Here is a 20,226-nt window from a genome sequence, read left to right as displayed (position 1 = left end):
CTGAGCACTGATGGGCGGCACTGATGAGCACTGATGGGCAGCACCATCAGTGCCCACACTCAGTGCCCATAGTGCTGCCAGTCAGTGCTCATCAGTGCCTAGATAAGCAGGCACTGATGGGCACTGACTGGCAGCACTATGGGCACTGATTGTGGGCATTGATGGGGGGCACTGAGGCGGGCACTGTGGGCACTGATGGGGGGGCAATGTGTGTATGTTTTTTTACCTTTAGTAATCAGGGCACTGGTGATCAGTGCCCTGATTACACTGCTGTGTGTCCCCGGCGGCTGACGGCTCCCCCTCCTTCCTCACACTGCAGGCTCTGTGTGAGGAAGGAGTGCCGGTGATGAGAGATGATCTCATATGTTTACATATGAGATCATCTCTCATTGGACGGCTTGATCACGTGGTGAATGGCCGCTGTGATTGGCCATTCACCACGATCTGTGATCGGCTGTGTCCAAGGGACACGGCCGACACAGATTTTCCCCGATGTGCGCTCGCGGGAGCGCGCGGGGAGAGTCTTTCTGGGAGGCCGTTTAAAAACGGCCTCCCGAAAATTCAAGTCCGCGCTGCAGCCGTATATAGCGCGGATGTGAGGAAGTTAAAAAAAAAGATCATTTTAAAATTTATGGCAGCAACATGTCTCAAAAAAGTTGTGACAGGGCAACAAAAGCTGGTAGAGTACAACCCAATTCCAATAAAGTTGGGACCGGGCCATGGTGTAGCATCCCCTCTTCTTTTAGCAACACTCTGTAAATGTCTGGGAACTGAGGAGACCAGATACTGGAGTTTAGGGAGAGGAACGTTGTCCCATTCTTGTCTGAGCATATTCTGCTCTAAAACCTGGATATATTTTTTCAGCGCTGATGGTGCATCTCCAGATGTGCAGGCTGCCCATTCCATACACACTCATGCACCCCCATACTATCAGAGATGCAGGCTTTTGAGTGCTAACAAAGCCAGAAGGTCCCTCACCTCTTTAGTCTGGAGGCTGCGGCACCAATAATTGCCAAAAAGATTGTCTATAAGTACCTGTCACTGCCTATTGCTTTCACAAGGGATGTTTGCATTTCTTGTGACAGCAATAAAAGTGCTAAAAAAAAATGTAAAGGGACAGTGTATAAAAATAAATAAATAAATAGGAAAAAAAAAAGTAAAGTGCCCCATCCCTCCGTGCTTGTGCGCAGAAGTGAAGGCATACGTAAGTCGCATCCGCAAATGTAAACAATGTTCACAAATTTTTGAGCAAGATTAATAATTTTAGTGCAAGACTTCCTCTGCAACTCTAAACTAGTAACCGTTAAAATGTTTTAAAGTTTTGCCTATGGAGATTTTTAAGTACCGTAGCTTGTTGCCATTCCACAAGTGTGCCCAATTTTAAAGCATGAAATGTTCGGTATCTATTTACTCCGTGTAACATCATCTTTTACACTATACAAAAAAATCTAGCTAACTCAACTCTACTGTTCATTTTTTTTTTTTACTCGTTCAAGCTTATTTTTCCCCAAAAAAATGCATTTGAAAAGCCGCTGCCCAAATACAGTGTGACATAAAATATTTTATTCTCTAGGGTCTCTGTTAAAAAAATATATATATATATATATATATATATAATGTTCTAAGTGATTTTCTAGCAAAAAAAAAATGATTTTAACTTGTAAGTAACAAATGTCAGAAAAAGGCTTAGTCTTCAAGTGGTTGTCAGGCAAGCTGGTTTCTAATTCAAAAACCAGTGTGCAACCAAAAATTTTCTGCCAAATAGTGCATTCAATAAGAACAAATCATTTTATTGACTATAGTACTTTCCATCCAGTTCTCCTTGAATATTCATATATAAATGGACTTCTTCTTTAACCGGTTGCCGCGGATCGTTCACAGGGAAGTCAGTGCGTGTGACCGGTGGACCCGATGTCCGCCGGTCACTCGCCGATCGTCGGTGCAGAGGGAGAAAGTCAGGCGGCTGATGTAAACAAGCCGCCTGTCATTCTCCCCTGTGTAGAAACACTGATCATACGGTTCTATGATATGGTACTATGTAGGACCGTTGATCACTGTTCCTACACTAGTAGCCACAGCCAATCACAGTAAAAAGCACGCCCCTAGGGACACACTTAACCCCTCCCTCCCCAATAAAGTTAACCCCTTCCCTGCCAGTGTCATTTTGCAGTAACAGTGCATATGTATAGCACTGATTACTGTAGAAATGTCACTGGTAACCCCAAAAGTGTCAAAAATGTCAGTCAAGGGTCTGATCTGTCCGCGGCAATGTCGCAGTACCGCAAAAAAAATCCCAGATCGCTGCCATTACGCGTTAAAAAAAAAAAACACCAAAAATTACAGAAATCTTTCTCTTAGTTAGTAAACGCAATAACTTTTGCGCAAACCAATCAAAATACGCTTTTTGCAATTTTTTTTACCAAACATATGTAGCAGAAAACAAATTGGCCAAAAATGTTAAAAAATTTTGATTTTTACATTTTTTTGGGGGGAATTTCATATAAAAAAATGTGAAAAATATTGTCATTTTGCAAAATTTACGCTCTTTTTTTTGTTTATAGCGCAAAAAGTAAAAATCGCACAGGTGATCAAATACCACCAAAAGAAAGCTCTGTTTGTGGGAAAAAAAGGACGTCAAATTCGTTTAGGTACAGCGTCGCACGACCGCGCAATTGTCCGTTAAAGTCACGCAGTAAAAAAAATCGCAAAAAAAACCCTGGTCAGGAAGGGGGTAAAATCTTCCGGGGCTTAAGTGGTTAATGGCAAGAAATGCTTAATCTCGTCACTTTGTATCCTTCTCCTATCACAATGTGAAGTTGACATCCATTGCAGGGATTACCACCTCAAATCCTGTTTGTTGGGAAGCCCTTGTCACATGACCTAATGAAACTTTCACAACCTTTAACTGTCTCCGATGAGGCATAATCCATACGTCTCTGTAGCTCAGTGGTTACATAAAACCATTAAGCCTTGGGCCTGTGTAGGGGGCAGGCCTTGCCGACTGATTACTAATATCCATTATAGGGATGTTACTAAGCTCTATGAAATAAGCCTTTAAGTCCCTTATCTGCCAGCATACAGTCATGAACAGTAGGATGTCATACCTCACAACGTTCACTTTCCAAATGGGGGCAAACTGTGTCACATCGCTTTGGCCTAATTAGGCGAGTGATTTTTGGTTTGACCTATCAAAATCTCCAGTGATTAGTTCTGGGAGGTATGGTAAGGATATGTGAATGTTTTCAGACATTGAGTTGTGCTTTCTATGTAACCACTATGTCTGTATCCATAACTCCCAACTGTCCATGATTTGGAGGGACTGTCCCTGATTTAGTAAAAAGTCCCTATGTCCCTCTTTCCTCCTAATTTGTCTCTCATTTTGGTCTAATCTATATAGTTCTATATAAAATGCACTATTTATCTTTCAAAAGGTGTTTTCAAGTTCTAAACCTTTCATCCAATGCTGCATTTGTACATTCCAAAAGCCAATATAAAGGAATAGTGGTGTTAAAAAGCACTTTTAATCAATCATTTTTATTTGTACAATTCTCCTTTAAGGGGAATTGGCAGGAGGTGTGTCCTAGGTCTACATACTTTTGCTAATAGGTGTCCCTCAATCCATCTCAGAAAGTTGGGAGATATGTGTATCCCATACCGAGCAAATTAAAACATCTCCTCAACAAAGGTTTAAATATCTTTCTTGTCACATAGATATGGGGGGCGACACTTTAATCCAGAATGTGGTGTTTTCAGCTGTAGACTGACCCTCATGTTCATGTGATGAGGGATGGGCTGGGGAAGTGCAGGTTCTGCTCAGCATAGCAAGTACACAAGTTGTCAAAAGTATTGGAACGCCTGCCTTTACACGCACATGAAATTTAATGGCATTGGCATCCCAGTCTTAGTCCATAGGGTTCAATATTGAGTTGGCCCAGCATTTGCAGCTATAACAGCTCCAACTCTTCTGGGAAGGCTGAACACAAGGTTTAGGAGTGTGTCTATGGGAATGTTTGAGCATTCTTCCAACTTTGTGGGAACAGTTTGAGGATGGCCCCTTCTTTTTCCAACGTAAGTCCCGCTATAAGTCGCTGATCGCTGCCATTACTAGTAAAAAAAATTAAGTAAATAAAAATGCCATAAATCTATTCCCTAGTTTGTAGACGCGATAACTTTTGCGCAAACCAATCAATATAAGCTTATTGGGATTTTTTTAACAAAAAAATCTAGCAGAATACATATTGTCCTAAATTGATGAAGAAATTAGATTTTTTAAAAAATTTTAATTGCGTATGTTTTATAGCAGGATGTAAAAAATATTTTATTTTATTTTATTTTTTTTTCAAAATTGTCGGATTTTTTTTGTTTCTAGCGCAAAAAATAAAAACCACAGAGGTGACCAAATACCACCAGAAGAAAGTAGGTCAGAAAAGAATATTATGGGTACCCCTTCTTCTCTGTGAATTGGGGGACATGGAAAGGATCAGTGGATGGCTGTGACCCTCTTCTGATTCCATGTGTAGACAGGCACATTCAATGCTTTTTGTTAGCCAACAAAAGTCTCAGAGTTGTCAGGAGCAAGAAGAAAAAAGGAAGCATGTGGGACTGAGCAGCCCCCTTCCACAGAAGATCCCTCTCTTACCTTCCTCCAACACTGACTCCTCATAGGAGCCGTGCTCTTTCTTCTGCCCTGTATCCCCCGTAATTTTTAATTGATGCTCCCTGCCCCTTCCCTCTGCTGCCGCCCGGAGAAGATGGAGCCTTGTGGCATTGGAGGGGAGGTGGGTGGAGCCAATTCTAGGCACGGAGGAGGAATTTAAATCCTCCTCCACTCTGAATGCTGGGGCCTCGCTCTCTCCTGGCTGTCATGTGACGACGATGACGTCACTGGTTGCTAGACACCAAGCGGCAGGCGATACTAGCAACCAGTGCAGGAGAGGCCGATGCCAGCAGAGCGGAGCTGAGGATCGGATCAGATTGGGCCTTGCTTGTGTTTTTTTTCTTATTTACTTATATTTTCTCTGTGTCGGAACAGAAGTGTCAGTCTGTAAGCCATACCATCTCCTGCCTGACCCCAATGTTTAAACACTTAAAAACTGTCATAAAACAAAGTTGTCGTTAGGACAATGTGTCAGTTATCAGCCTTGAGATCAGGGAGGGGAAAGCTCCCTCTGCAGTGTTTCAGCTAATGAGGAGAGAAAGACCCAGGACAGCCGAGGCTCCCGTGCACACTGCTGGATCAGGAGGGGGCTCAGGTGAGTATTAGGGGGGCTGTGGGGGGATCTGCACACTGAAGTTTTTTGCCTCCATGCATAGAATGCATGAAGGTAAAAAACCTTCAGTCTTTACAACCTTTAAGTTGGCCATAGGCTGTTATTTTTTTTTTTTTTGTTCAGCCTGCCCAACAGATTCCTCCATCCATATAATTGAGGTGGATGAAGGAATTAAGGAATCCCCCCCCTGCCAGGACATTGTATTTTGACAGCTGCACCTACTGATTGAAAAAACTTTCCAGCATGTCCGTTCAACAGAAAACTATCATACAATTCACTTTTGCCACATACTGATCAAAATTCAGCCAGTCCCTAGTAAACTAGTCGAATTTGAATCCCTGTCTGGTCAGCTTTAGTCCTTCTTTAAAAGTCACATCTTCATAGTATACCTGACCACACCTGTATGAGATGTCACCAACCTCTGGGATAAATAAGAGAGCACAGAGAATTATCTTGCTATGTTGGTAGTGTTACAAAGGGGTTTTGACTGGGGATTCTTTGCAGCTGGCGTGGATTCAGATACAGTGGCACCACACCGAGGCTCCGTCCATGGACATGCAACGTATCAGGGGAGCATAAGAGCTGCCGAAGAAGCAAAACCAGGTACATTTTTATTTAGGCTTGTATACAAATCATAAGTGAAAATTATGTATTTTCCTTGCGCACTCTGTGAAAAAAAGAGTTGGCTCATGAAGGTAGAATAATTCGAGTCAAGGACAGCTCAGTGCAGTTCATCCATGTGTACATATACCCAGGCAGTCCACTGTTCTCCTTACAGCCAAAGATCAGCCAAAGATCCAGGGTTGTTGGGTGCTGCGGTGCATTAGCGGATGGCACTGTCAAATTCCAAAGTTCAAATGTAGAGATTTTCTCATCACACTATTAACAAGAATTATGAGCAAACTGTGTATTCACCTCCTCTAAAAGAGGATGACATTTTGGGCTGCTGAGGACCCCTTCTCCGGGCAAAAAACATTTTTCAGGTTTATGGCAATGAATAAATGGGTTGGTCATAACTCTTGTTGATAGTGTGTGCCATAGATATCTCTACATTTGGGCTGTTTTACAAATATACCTAACACTAACATTTTACTTTTTCCATGTTTGAATGGTATCCTCAGAGAAGCCAAAGTCATGAACATTTTCACGATAGCAGTCACTGAACCCTTTTGTTCTGTCTTGCCGAAACAGAAAATATCCCTTTTTATTACATAACAGATGCTCAGTTTAAAAAGTTAACCTTTTTTCATAAAACTAAAGTTCTTAGAGGATGATTGCTTGTGAAATAGATGAACTTTTGTTTTACCTACGCGAGTTTACAAAACCAAACCTAACTTTAAACCATTAATCTTTATTTTCCCATCATTTAAGAGCTATCATCAAGGTGAAAATCAATTCAGATTGCCTTTTCTTTATTTTGATCCAGCTGTCTTCAATGATCTCTGTGCCTAAAGCCTCGTAGACACTACTATCCCCCCTCCGCCCCAGAATACTCCAATTTGCCAATGGCTGAGAGAGCTGATTGGGAGCTGGTCAACAGATCTTTTTCGGTCATGACCCTTTGACAGAAGTTGGCTTCTGTGTTACCGGCTGCCGTACATATGGGCCAAATGTCGGTCAGTTTCATTTGAACTGGCTGATGCCGCCCAACATTCGACCCGTGTGTACTAGGCTTTAAACAATTTAGGAGGACTAAAGATGTGTATGCTTTTATAAGATTACAAATGTAGCGCTGTCCCCGTAGAAGCCGCTAAGTAGATTATCCAGATAGAAATTAAGGGGCACAAGGAGGGAGATTTTTTGGGGATTGTACGGTACCAATTAGTACAGGAACTAATAAATGTATTTTACAAATTTTTATTGAATATCAACTATTAAAACTTAATTATATATTATTAAAACTTGATTATATAATACATAGAAGAAAATCCTCTAAAACATCTCCAGATAGTATAGTGTGTCATCTGTAACAACAACCACTATTCCTTAAGTCCATCAGAAAAGAGACCTCAACGTGTTTCAACTTTTTAGTCTTCCTTAGGGGGTTACATATTCTCAAAATTGGTTATTCTGCAATAAATGCACACATCAGTACATCTCATATCACACTGAAAAGAGCCATCTATACACCATCACATGCTGGAGAGTGCATAAGTCAAAATCAAAATTCCTTGATCCTTGAGCCCACAAATTGCACAAGGGATAAAAAACCTCCAAATGATAAGGTAAGTCTAAAGAGAATAGGTAAGGAGGAGTAGGTGTAAGTAAAAATAGTAATGCAATATAAGTAGATATACTGTACATTCAGTATAAAGGCTTACTTATAGAGCCAGCACCAATACATTACCTGAGTAGGCTCACTGGACCACGTAAAAGAGGGTATCACAGTGGGCTGCCAAATTTGTATTATAGTCTTAAATGGGCTTGTTCCTAGGCTCAGGGTGATTCCTCTGGGAATATGAAACAACCAAAAATATATGACCACTCATGACAAAATTATATCGTGTATACCAAGTGAAAAACTGATAATTGGCTGATCACACAGATACAACAATATAAATATTATCAGGCTTACCCAAAATCAATAGCCCAAAATATTCAGGCGACGATCTTACAAACTCTGTGGTAATTGGCCTGCACTCATTCCCCATCCACAGCCAAAAGGAAAGGGGGAGGATAACAGGCCCTATATATATATTAGTAAGACCAAAAATCATGTGCAAATTATCCTCCAATAATGGAGTACATGGAAAGTGCCAATGGGTGGGTGGATGTAATACACCTGGAGGCACCATAGAGACTGTGTCCAGTGTATCCCCCACTGCATATCCTTTTGGATGCGGGTATTGTGCCCCTTTTTTTCCTAAAGTCTACTGGGATGTGGTACCACCTTATGCTAACTGGGATATAGGACCGTTTGTTATAGATTACGAGTCGTATCCTTTTCCCAGTAGTTTCCTCGCAGGAAAACACACCGTTCCAATCACTCTTCAGGCACATAAACCAGTTTAGGGGTATGCTTTTTCTGATGCTTTAGATAGGTGGTTGGTAATAGTAGGATACTCCCATAAACCTTAGCAATGATTTGAGGACTGTAGAACTTTCTCTTGTAGAACTGTGAGCCAAGACCTTGCAGAAGTGAAGTAGACTGGGCTTTGAAGTAGCAACTTGAGGAGATTAATCACCCTCTGTGGACAGTCCATGCAAAGTCCTTTTACCAAAAATGAAGGGATGTCCTCACTACACAGTCTCAATGGTCTCTTTCACTAGTCTGTACTCACAAATGTCCTTGGCAAATTGGTTGTCTCCTTCCAATATCTTCGTGACAATTTCTCCCTGTGATACCAGACTAGATCCTCAGATGACAGTCTCTCAGTCAGCTTTCAGCAACCTTCAGCAAAGCAGGCCTCCTGGTTGCCCACCTCAGGCCTTAGCACCCCACAGGCATATGACAGAAGGGCCTAGGGGGCTTACAGCCCCCCTAGGCTGTGTTCTCCTTCTCAGGGAAAAAGACCAGGCTGCTTTTTGTCCCAGAGTATTTATACAGACTCCCAGTCACCATCTGGGCACCTCTCCCCAGGGATTGGCCAGGGCTGTATGAATATTCAGCTGCTAATAAGACTCTTCCTGCTCACTAACTTCCTGAACATTTCTGGACTAGCCAATGGGAAAAAAATCAATTCTGCAGCCACTGAGACAGAACAGGCCAGAACAATCAACACAGCCACACTGATTATAGTAAGTCAACACTAACTTTGCCTAACAACAAAATGCAGCTCCAATGGATACAATGAGTCAGAACCAAATTGACCTAATCCTAGCACCTAACTAGGAGGGTGCTACACAAAAATTTGACTGGGAACATTCAACTGGGATGTTCTGAGAAAAACAGATTCTGGTGGGAACTTCTGCAGAGTCTTTTCTCACTTAAATTTTCTCAAGAAACTTTCTCAAACTGCACTGAAAATATAAAGTGTCACTCCTGGCCAGTGATAAATATATTTTAGTATATCCACTCCTCCATGGGTTCAACCAAGGGGAAGTCAGTCCAAGGTACTCCGAGTCCTTACCAGTCCAATAAAGAAAATGGTTAGCTTGAAGTGTCAATCATGGATCAGCTCCACCCGGTGCGAATTCAAGTTGGTTCAAGCACAGGTATCTAAAATGCTCCTGAGGTCCTTGGAGACCAGACCTTACAGAAAAAAACTAGAGACACAGAATAAACAAACTAAAAGCTGAACGGGTTGATTAGTTGATGATAGCTTTTAAAGGATTGAATGTGAAAATAAATAGTTAACTTACAGGTTAACTCAATGATGGAATCTATATACAGTGTAAACTATTATAGCTAAACATACAAATCACTTAATGGAAGTTCCTGTTTTATCCATCATTGTATTTTCTGCTTTTTGCCTTGCTTAGTAAATCAGTGTGACACAATAGAAGTTGCTCCTCGAGTGGTCCATGGAGAACGACAAGCAGGAGATGGGACATCTTTACCAGAGACTCCCAACCCCAAAATGGTATAGTTTATATGATTGGTTTGCTAATATTTACTATAAATGGTTGTTTATGGTGTAATTTATGGATGTGAAGTTTTTTTTGGCATTTCATGGGTAATATAAAATGTAGTTTTATCCTTTCTCTTAAGAATGGGCAACCGGTTGCCCTCTGGTCATAGAGAAGGTACATGTTCTAGGATTTGAAGACATCTACTAGGGATCCTAGGATGTGCATCCTTAAAACAAAGCTCCTCCAGTGCCGAGATGTCAGCGCTGCAGGCACTCTCATCTTCACCCATCTTGCTTCCAGTTTGCAGACTTCGGCTCTGTGACTGGCCAGAGCTGCGATGACATCACCCCCATGCGTATGCGTGGGAGCCACCATTCACGCCACGGGGCTCTGAAGAAGCAGCACAGGTGGCTCTTTCTTCAGAGCACATGCACCAATGATGTCACTGGCTGCATCTACACTAAATAGCTCCTAAACAGTGCCCGTTTAGAAGATATTTACATTACCTATAGGTAAGCCTTAATATAGGCTTACCTGTAGGCAAAAGCAAAAGATGGACGTTTACTTCCACTTTAAAGTGATTGTGAAGGTATTTTTTTTAAAATAAAAAACCTGTCATATTCACTTGCTCTATGCAATGGTTTTTCACAGAACAGACCCAATCCCCCTTTTCTGGGCTCTTCTACCAGCACTCCTGGCTCCTCCCCCCTTCCGGTTGCTTCCATTGAAATTTCCTTGCATGGGAGCACTTGCGCAGGCTCAATCCCAAGCCAAACTCTTTGTGTTCGGAACCTAACCCTGCTCTCTCCTCACAGGCTGTGATTGACAGCCTCTACTCTAAGTCCAGTGGAAAGAGAAAGTAAGAAAAGAGCTGCTGCTCTCGAGCACAGTGCTTTAAAGAGGTTGTAAACCCGTACAACTTTTTTTTGGCAACCTGTAAGAGAAACACATAATGAGCTAGTATGCATCGCATACTAGCTCATTATGCAATACTTACCTTAGAACGAGCCCCCCGCCGTGCAGCCCGCTTACCTGTATGACTGGACATGTCGCTCGTCTTCCGGGATCGCAGCATCCGGCCATCTGATTGGCCGGAGCCGCGGTGACGTCACTCCCGCGCACGCGCGCGGGAGCCGACAGTCACGGCACGGGTCTCTGAAGACGTCACTGGCTGCATGTAAGGTAAATATCTCCTAAACGGTACATGTTTAGGAGATATTTACAGTACCTATAGGTAAGCCTTATCATAGGCTTACCTATAGGTAAAAGTGTCAGAGGAGGGTTTACTTCCGCTTTAATCGTGATCGGGCTCAGGTAAGTAATTGGGGGTCAGGGTTTGAAAACCATTTTACACTTCAACCTTCTAACCTGGCACATAAAACTAAACCTTAGCACATACTGTATTTCTAAAACCTTCGTAGTCAATCTCTTGGTGCCGACGGCACACAAATATGCAGCCTCTTGGCAGATGTGGCTGATGGAAAGCTCCTGATTGCAAGCAGCTTTCTGATCATGTGACTGCCATGAAAGCCAATCACTGCAGTCATGTGATCATAAACCCCGCCTCCCGGCATCTGAAACCCCTTAAAGGGCTGGGAGGCACCAAAAAGGTTAAGAACGAGGGCAATCCCTATTTTCTCTATTTGCAATCTTTACATCTAAACTCCAAGTTCACCTTAAGAGACATGATTGTGTTATATGTGGCTAAGTTTCATGTGCCCTGGGCTCAGTTCATCACAAGGCAAATGCTTTAATGGGGCCTACACAAATTGTGATTGTGCAGCGGAATTATCTTTGTTGTGCCACCTAAAGAACCTAACAAACACAACACCTCACCTAAGCAAGGTCATCTGCTTTAGAACTACTTTTGAAAAGTAATAATTTAGAGCGCTCCTCATTGAACGTTCTATACTTAAAGCTCGTTTGGCTGTACTTCTCCTATGGGTTTGTGAGGTCAGGCACTGATGTTGGACGAGACAGCCTGGCTCGCAGTCTCTGCTCTAATTCATCCCAAAGGTATTCTGTCGGGTTGAGGTCAGGGCTCTGTGCAGGCCAGTCAAGTTCCTCCACCCCAAACTCGCTCATCCATGTCTTTATGGACCTTGCTTTGTGCACTGGTGCGCAGTCATGTTGGAACAGGAAGGGGCCATCTCCAAACTGTTCTCACATAGTTGGCAACATGAAATTGTCCAAGATGTCTTGGTATGCTGACACCTTTAAAGTTCCCTTCACTGGAACTATGGGGCCAAGCACAACCCCTGAAAAACAACCCCACACCATAATCCCCCGTCCACCAAATGATTTGGACCAGTGCACAAAGCAAGGTCCATAAAGACATGGATGAGCGAGTTTGGGGTGTAGGAATTTGACAGGCCTGCACAGAGTCCTGACCTCAACCCAATAGAACACCTTTGGGATGAATTAGAGCGAAGACTGTGAGCCAGGCCTTCTCATCCAACATCAGTATCTGACCTCACAAATGCACTTCTGGAAGAATGGTCAAACATTCCCATAGACACACTCCTAAACCTTGTGGACAGCCTTCCCAGAAGAGTTGAAGCTGTTATAGCTGCAAAGGGTGGGCCAACTCAATTTTGAAACCTACAGACTAAGACTGGGATGCCATTAAATTTCACATGCATGTAAAGGCAGGTGTCCCAATACTTTTGACAATATAGTGTATCCGCTTTTTCATTCTAGATGTCAGCAGTTTATGCTGAGCTGGAAAATCGTTTTATCAACAGTTACCCAGGAAAAGTGAGCAGTATGCGATCCCGCGCATCATGTAACCTCTATCACACAACAGGTATTGTTTGACTCAATAAATGTTTGAACAATTTTGTTGATTATATCACTGAGATGTGCCACTCACACACACACCAATCCCTAATCTTTTTATCTGTTTATTTATTTATTTTTTTTGTGTACCAATGCCTCTAAGTCCCCGTTCACACTAAGGCGACCTGTGAGGCGACCTGGTCGCCTCACAGGTCACCGTAGGTCGCCTTCCATAGGGAAGCTGCGGACCCGTTCTAATAGGAGAGACACAAGTCACTCCGACTTAGAAAAAGGGTCCGGAGCTTCTTTGGGGCGACCCGAAGGCGACGCCATAGACTTCAATGTTATGAAGTCCGTGGCGGCCGCTCCGAGGTCGCGGCGCGCTGCTCGCACCGCGACCTCGGAGGTCGCCTGGGGAAGTCGGATCGCCCCTATGTGAACAGGGCCTCAGTCTCATAGGAGGGAGTGCCATCCCTCCTTTGGCTCTAGGGGGCTCTAAAATGAAATATGAAAAAAAGCATATCCCTCTATAGCGTAGCTCCCGACTGTCCCTAATTTGGAACAAATTCCCTCTTTCCTCCCCATTTAACCCTCATTTTAGTCTGATCTATATAGTTGTATATAAAATGCACTCTTTATTTATATAATTCTCCTTTAGGGGGTGTGTCCTATGCCTACATAGTTTTGCTAATAGGTGTCCCTCATTCTCATCTCAAAAAGTTGAGAGGCGTGCTCTATAATGTATACTTGTTTCAATCCAGAGCACTAAGTGTCATTTCTGTCTGCTGCCTCTTTCCTATGCTATCTGCATGAGTCACTTCTGACAGATATTCCTGACACCAGAGATAAAAAGGTGAGAGGGGAGGGAGCTTCAACACACAGCTTGTGATTGACGGCCTTAGCTCTGTTCCTGTGTGCTTCATGAAGGGGGGTGTGTCCCTTCCCTCCAATCAGCTCTCAGCGCTCTCCTCACTGAGATCTGCAGAGTGTAACTTCAGCTGTCTGCCCCCTGTTTTCTAAACCTCAGAAATGCTGTGAAAATTCTGGACTTTGAACGTATGTAGAGAAGAGAGGGCAGCAGATAAACAGGTACAACTTATGTAGGAGAATTTGTTTAATCTCTGTGTATCATCTGAGGATAGTCACTTCACTGGGAATATGGAAGGGTTTACCATCACTTTAGGAAGGCTTCTTTTAGATGTGGTTTTAAACTACATTCTTTGAACTTTGAAAGGAAGCGCTGGCTGGAATGGAGGTTTAGCACACTATGCTGCTTTACCCATATGTGGGCTTTTTGGTAAAGGCAGCTAGCACAATGAAGGAAGGTTGCTATAGGCTGCTTTAGTTTGCACATGGCTCCTTGTGTTATTATATACATTATGTTATGTCGTGTATTCTGCTTTTAACCAGGAGAGCGGAAGTTGATGCAGGGACATCCATGGCAAAATTCCGCACCTCCATCCGACCCGTGCCCTCAGCGCCCTCCCAGCGCTCCTTCGCCAAGCAGTTCTGAATCTAACCCTTACGTCAGTCTGGATGGCAGCCTGCCCCCTTCCCCAACTCACAGGAAGATTTTCACCTTCTCACGGCCAAGTCGTTCTAGAGATACAGATCGGTTCTTGGATGCACTCAGCCGGCAGCTAGGGCAGAGTTTGACCATTACTGACCAGTTTCTGACTCCTGAGAACGACTATGAAGAGGTAACTGGAATTAAAAACTAAAGAAAAAGTAAAGAAAGTAGTTCACCAGAGAGGTTCCCGAGATTCTTGTAGTGCTTTGTGGAAAGGTGGATGCCGCGTCTCACACCAGATGGCGGATAGCCATGTGCAGATCGAAAAAATTAGTTTTTTTTTCAATTCGTTATTTACATAAGTTTGTTTAGTTAAATTTGTTTAATTCTCTTTTGGAATTTGTTTCGTTTATTTAAATTGGAATCGATTTTAATTTTCCGATTTCAGCAAATTGAACTCAGTTTGACCGAATTCAGATTCTAATTGAATTCCATTTAAATTGCATTCAAATCGAATTCAAAATTAGAATTTTGGAAGATGGTTATATTCTTTCTATTCCATTCTATTCTGTTGTTTTTTTATTTTTATTTTATTCTTTTATTTTCTATCCTTTTCTTTTCTATTACAGTATATTATATTCTTTATTCTTCATTTTATTTTCTTCTCTATTCTTTTCTAGTCTATTCTAATTCATATTTATTCTACTGGGAATTTGAATTTCGGAAGATGGTTACATTTACTCAATTATATTGTTCTTGTTTCTATTCTATTCAATTCTTTTCTATTTTAGGCCCCTTTCACACGGTAGAGTCCGTCGGCGGACTCAGTTTTTCTCAGCGGGGGATCTATCCGCCGATCCCCCGTTGAGCAGGTGGATGGCAGCTCTGTCTCCGCGCTGTGTGCAGAGACAGAGCTGTCAGGTCCCCGCTGCTCTCTATGGGGGAATCAAATGAGAACGGACCGCCTGTCCGTTCTCATCCGATCCCATCCATTCCGCTGGATGGATGGAAAATAGGGTTTCCATCCATCCAGATTTGATGGATCGGATCGGATGTCAGCGGACATGTCTCCGCTGCCATCCAATGTCCTATAGAGATGCATGGGGCATCCGTTCAGATCTGCCGCCTGTGTGAAAGGGGCCTTAGTCAGATTTTTTCTTTTATATTATATTCTATTATAATCTACCCTTTTCTATTTTATTCAAATTTGAATTTTGCTATTCAAATTTTAGGAAATGGTTATCTTTATTCTATTCTATTCAATTGTTTTTTTAATTTCTTTCTTTTATTTTCTATTCTAGTCTTTTTCTATTCTACTCTTTTCTATTCTATTCAAATTTGAATTTATTCTATTAAAAATTCAAATTTCAGAAGATGGTTATGTTCTATTTTTTATTCTATTATGTTCCTATTTTCTATTATATTTTAATCTGTTCTTTTATTTTCTATTCTGTTTTACTCTATTATACTCTATTTTTTTTTTCTGTTCTATTCTTTTCTATTATATTCTTTTCTATTCTATTCCTTTATTTTGTTTTCTTTTTTATTCTCTTTGAAAATTTGAATTAGATTTCAAAAACGTTTCAAATTTTATTGGAAAATGATTCAATTTCGTTTAAAAAAACAGAATTTGCATCAGAAACCTTGTTTCGTTATTTGGGATTCATTTAATTTCCTTACTATTGTAATTCCAAAAATTCAGATACATCCGAATTTCTGAATAACGAAAAATTGGTCCGAATTTCAATTGGTAACGAAACGACCCACACATGTCTAGCGGGACATAGTTGGACATTAATCAGAGTTGGAGCAGACCTCTGTACAGTCAGGGCTGTATTTACCATAGGGACACTTGAGATGATCGCCTCCCTAGGCTTAGAAGATACAGCACCAAGCCTTAAAATGTTCAAACTTTTTTCCTAATTTTGTTTTTCTTTTCTGTCTACCTCTAGACACATCCTAATAAACTCTTCAAGAGAGCTGCAGAGATAAGGGAAGGAGATCAAAAGGCTCTTTATAGTTCTGGAAACATAATAACTCTCACTCTCCTTTCTCTTGTTTTGTTGCCTTTGCAGTTAAAAGAAAAAATTGCTGCATATGAAATAGATCCCCTGCTGCTTCCAATAGCACACGCTAGCATTCGTTTTATTAAAATAATCCTATGGCACAAGGGCTGAACAAAATGGTGACATCATACAGAGGTGTTTGCCGCAGCATGATGATCAAAGAAGAACTCTGGGATGTTTATTTTCTCATGCAGGATGGGGCTTTGCCCACACTGTATGGATTAACTGCTTAACTGCTCAATTTGTCAAGGAGCGCAAGGAAAAGCTATACTTACCCGACCCTTCAATCCTCCAGAAATCCGCACTCTCCCACGTCCAGTGGTGGACTGTTCCTGCCATCCTTACATCCAGAGCCGATCTATGGGAATGAAAGTGTCAGGAACAGTCCATTCACAAGAATGGGGGTGGCAGGAGTGGTGGGGATTGGTCTTGCGCTCGGAGGTAAGTTTTTCTCTGCTCTGTAGTCCCCTAGACAAAAATGAGCAGTTAACCCATGCAGTGCGAGCAAATCCACTGCATGTGAAAACTACATTTTTGCCTAGAGTTCTTCTCTACAGCGTGTTCCCGAAATTGGGGGCTTTGCTGAGTCTACAGAAATAATCTGAAGATTATCCCTCCTCCTGCCATTTTTGGCATTTTTTGGGGGGAAGGGGGAAACCCTGTCGAACCTGTCAAAACCAGGTACCCGCTCCCACTTCCTGCCAGATTACTGCGGCAATCTGAGCGGAAGTTTGGCCCCCCTCGTTCCCCCTGCCGCCTTCTGGGACACACCACATGTCCCTGGAGACTGTGGGATCATTCACAATGCGCAGTGTAGCTCACGCATGCGAACCAGGAAACCAGCTGTGAAGCATCGATGGAAGAATCAACTCAGGTGAGGAAATCACTGCATCCCTGGACAGGTAAGTGTCCTTTTTTTAAATGTCAGCAGCTACAGTATTTGTAGCTGCTGACATAAAGTTTTTGGGGGGAAGCCTGGAGCTCCTCTCTTTACCACTTAAGGACCAGGCCTATTTCTCACACTTGTTTACAACTTAAAATTAGTATTTTTTGCTAGAAAATTACTAAGATCCCCCAAACATTATATATTTTTTTAGCAGAGACCCTAGGGAATACCATGCAGATCGTTGCAATACTTTATGTCACACAAAAATTTGCGCAAGCGGTCTTACAAACACAATTTTTGTGGAAAAAATACTTTTTTGGAAAAAAAAACAGTAGTTAGCCCAATTTTTTTTCAGTGTGAAAGACAATGTTATGCCGAGTAAATAGATACCCAACATGTCATGCTTCAAAATTGCACACACTCGTGAAATGGTGACAAACATTGGTACTTAAAAATCTCCATAAGTGACGCCTTAAACATTTCTACAGGTTACCAGTTTAGCGTTACAGAGGAGGTCTACAGCTAGAATTATTGCTCTCACTCTTATAATCGCGGCAATACCTCACATGTGTGGTTTGAACATCGTTTACATATGTGGACGCGACTTGCGAATGCGTTCGCTTCTGTGCGTGAGCTCGGGGTGCTTTAACTTTTTTTTTTATTATTATTTATTTTACCTTTTATTCTTTTGTTTTTACACCGTCCCTTTAAAAAAAAATGTTTGATTACTTTTATTCCTATTACAAGGAATGTAAACATCCCTTGTAATAGAAATAAGCAGGACAGGTACTCTTTAATGTGGGATCTGGGGTCAAAAAGACCTCACATCTCACATCTCACATCTACCCTTAAAAGTAAAAAAAAAAAAAAAAAAATGGGCCCTTGAAGGCCGTTGGGAGGAAGCAATATATTACATCACTCCGGTCCTCCAAGGCCATAAAGTGGAGTGGGGGCTGTCTTGCTCTCACTCGACTTCCTGCCTGGAACATGGATGGACCGAATTGTTTTCCCCGCTACTGACGGCTCCGGTAAGCAGGGAAAACGACTGGGAACCAGCGGTGGGGGGGGCCCATAAAAGTGATCCTGCGGCAAATCTGCCGCTGGGACCACTATTATGTGTAAGAGGATCGCTGGCCGAGTAAGAAAATACCGGGGTTATGGCAGCTATCTGCTGCCATAACCCCGGTACTTAACGTTCCAAATACGGACGTAAAACTGCGGTGGGAGGTCCGAAAGTGGTTAATGTTCCTAACCTGGCTTAGAATATACTGACAATATGTTCTGTTTCTAATGCCACTTTATGCATTAGCATATCTCCTTAAACCCAGTCTTTCTGGACAGTATGGTCACCTGCTGACTTGGCACCATCCACAGGCAGCTTAGCTCTTCAATAAGACACAAAAGTTGAATCTAAGGCAAAACCTTTTTTTTGTTTTAGTTTTGGATAAAGTGGAGATGGATTAAAACAGCTATTAGGTTGGTATCGCTGTGTATGCCCATGTTAGGGAGATTCCTCCTCTCTCTATTTAACCTGTTCACTATTATCGTTGAAAGTGAAAGAAAACCCCAAATTTTGGGTTGTCCCCAGAAACGTAATAGAGGGAAAATCTTACAATGGGGATAATGGCTCTAGTGATCTGGGAGACCCCAGGGAATTGTTTTAATTTTCAGGGATTTCCTCTCACTTCCGGTTTTGTCTATGGAACAGCAAGTGAAAGAAAATCTCCCCAATGTGTAACACTCCTGCGTTTTATGTATGATGTGGATTTACAGCTGCAGAAATTTTCCACTTCAGTAGTCATGTAGAGAAACGCTGAGACACCAATCCCAACTCCCAAAGACTCATCATGTGTGGATGATCTCAATTCATCAAGTAAATACACACACTCAATAAGATGTTCCTAGAGTGACTTATGTATATAGTAACACAGTGATGATAGGCTGAAGAGACAGGTTGGGTAGAGATGGTAGATGACAGACACTTGAAAGGAAATGTTCTTGAAAGTAAGATAGTAGCAGATGGGATGCAGATAGGTTAGCAATCATGTATGGTAGCAGATGATAGAGTAGCAGGTGAACATACAGGAGAGACCAACCCAGTGCAAGAGCAGATGGTAGTAGGCTCAAGAGCTAGCAATCTTAGATAATGCAGATGTAACAATAGTCCTTAGTATGCAGAGCTAGATAGTGTAAGCTTTAGTATGAAGGTTATAGAGGGTTCCCCTGTGGGGTACTTATCACTAGTAGCAATGTAGCAGAGGAGAGGTTCGGCAAGAGCGGATGATCCGGTAGCGGGATACAGGGATCAGCGCAGCGTGGTTCCGACAGCGAGGTATGCTTGCAAGCATGAGAGCTTCAAGACAGGTTAGCATCAAGGCACAAAGCAGGTTGAACGAACACATGTGAGTGAAAGCTGCTGATTTAAATAGCTGTTCAGTCCGGCGCTCAGTGATGATGTCAGCACTCTTAAAGGGAAACACACCTATATGTGCTTCATCTATCTAGGTAGATGGAAAGCACCCGGAAATGATGTGATAGGAGGCACTGAGAGTGCCAGAACCTTACACAATGTAACAAAGATGACCAAAAAAAATCTTACAGGGGTTATAACCCTCCCTCACTCTACCCAAAATGAAAAAAAAAAAAGTTTTGCCTATAATTCTGCTTTAGGACAATTGCAATACAGGGGATGTTTTTTCAGTCTTTGGAAGTGTAAGAAGACAATGACCTTCCTAAGCCTGATCTCAAGCAAAATACTTACACAAACTAATTGGACATGGAAGAAACAAGGAAGGTCTAGCTAGGACTAAACAGGAGGTGAGGACAGAGGGAGAATCCAAATCACATAGTAAGTGATAGTTGTCCAAAAATACCACTAGATGTCTACATACTACAGAACAATAATAATCTGATGCAGTGCAATACAACAGAGAAAAAAATACATGTATGTGGTACAGAATACAATATATTAATAACTAATATGAGATGATCCTATTTGTTACTAATGATGGGAAAAATGTGTAGCTGCTATTATATAGGTAAAAGAGCCGTCTTTTTTTTTTCTCCTGCGTATAAGCACATACCCACCAAAAACATGCACCTGTGGAACCGGCACCATGGGGACATTTTTAGGCTTTTATTTATATGTTTATGACATAGCAGATTCTTTTGACATAAGGAAACTACAGTTAGGATTTTGATGGT

General features: G+C 42.0%; 1 protein-coding gene across 4 annotated transcripts in view; it reads left to right on the top strand.

Annotated features, from left to right (window-relative positions):
• GRID2IP (Grid2 interacting protein) overlaps positions 1–20,226 on the top strand; it is a 261,941-nt gene that overhangs the window by 190,398 nt on the left and 51,317 nt on the right. For 3 of the 4 annotated variants that reach the window (XM_082261269.1, XM_082261267.1, XM_082261266.1), the window contains 4 exons: positions 5,775–5,873; positions 9,693–9,793; positions 12,483–12,588; positions 13,971–14,260. In XM_082261269.1, the coding sequence (XP_082117395.1) occupies positions 5,775–5,873; positions 9,693–9,793; positions 12,483–12,588; positions 13,971–14,260 (596 nt within the window). The remainder of the gene's footprint in view (positions 1–5,774; positions 5,874–9,692; positions 9,794–12,482; positions 12,589–13,970; positions 14,261–20,226) is intronic. The other variant, XM_082261268.1, reaches the window with a different exon arrangement.

Source organism: Pelophylax lessonae (assembly GCF_965119305.1).
Source record: "Pelophylax lessonae genome assembly, chromosome: 6".
NCBI classification, from domain to species: Eukaryota; Metazoa; Chordata; class Amphibia; order Anura; family Ranidae; genus Pelophylax; species Pelophylax lessonae.
This window is presented reverse-complemented; position numbering and strand designations above follow the sequence as displayed.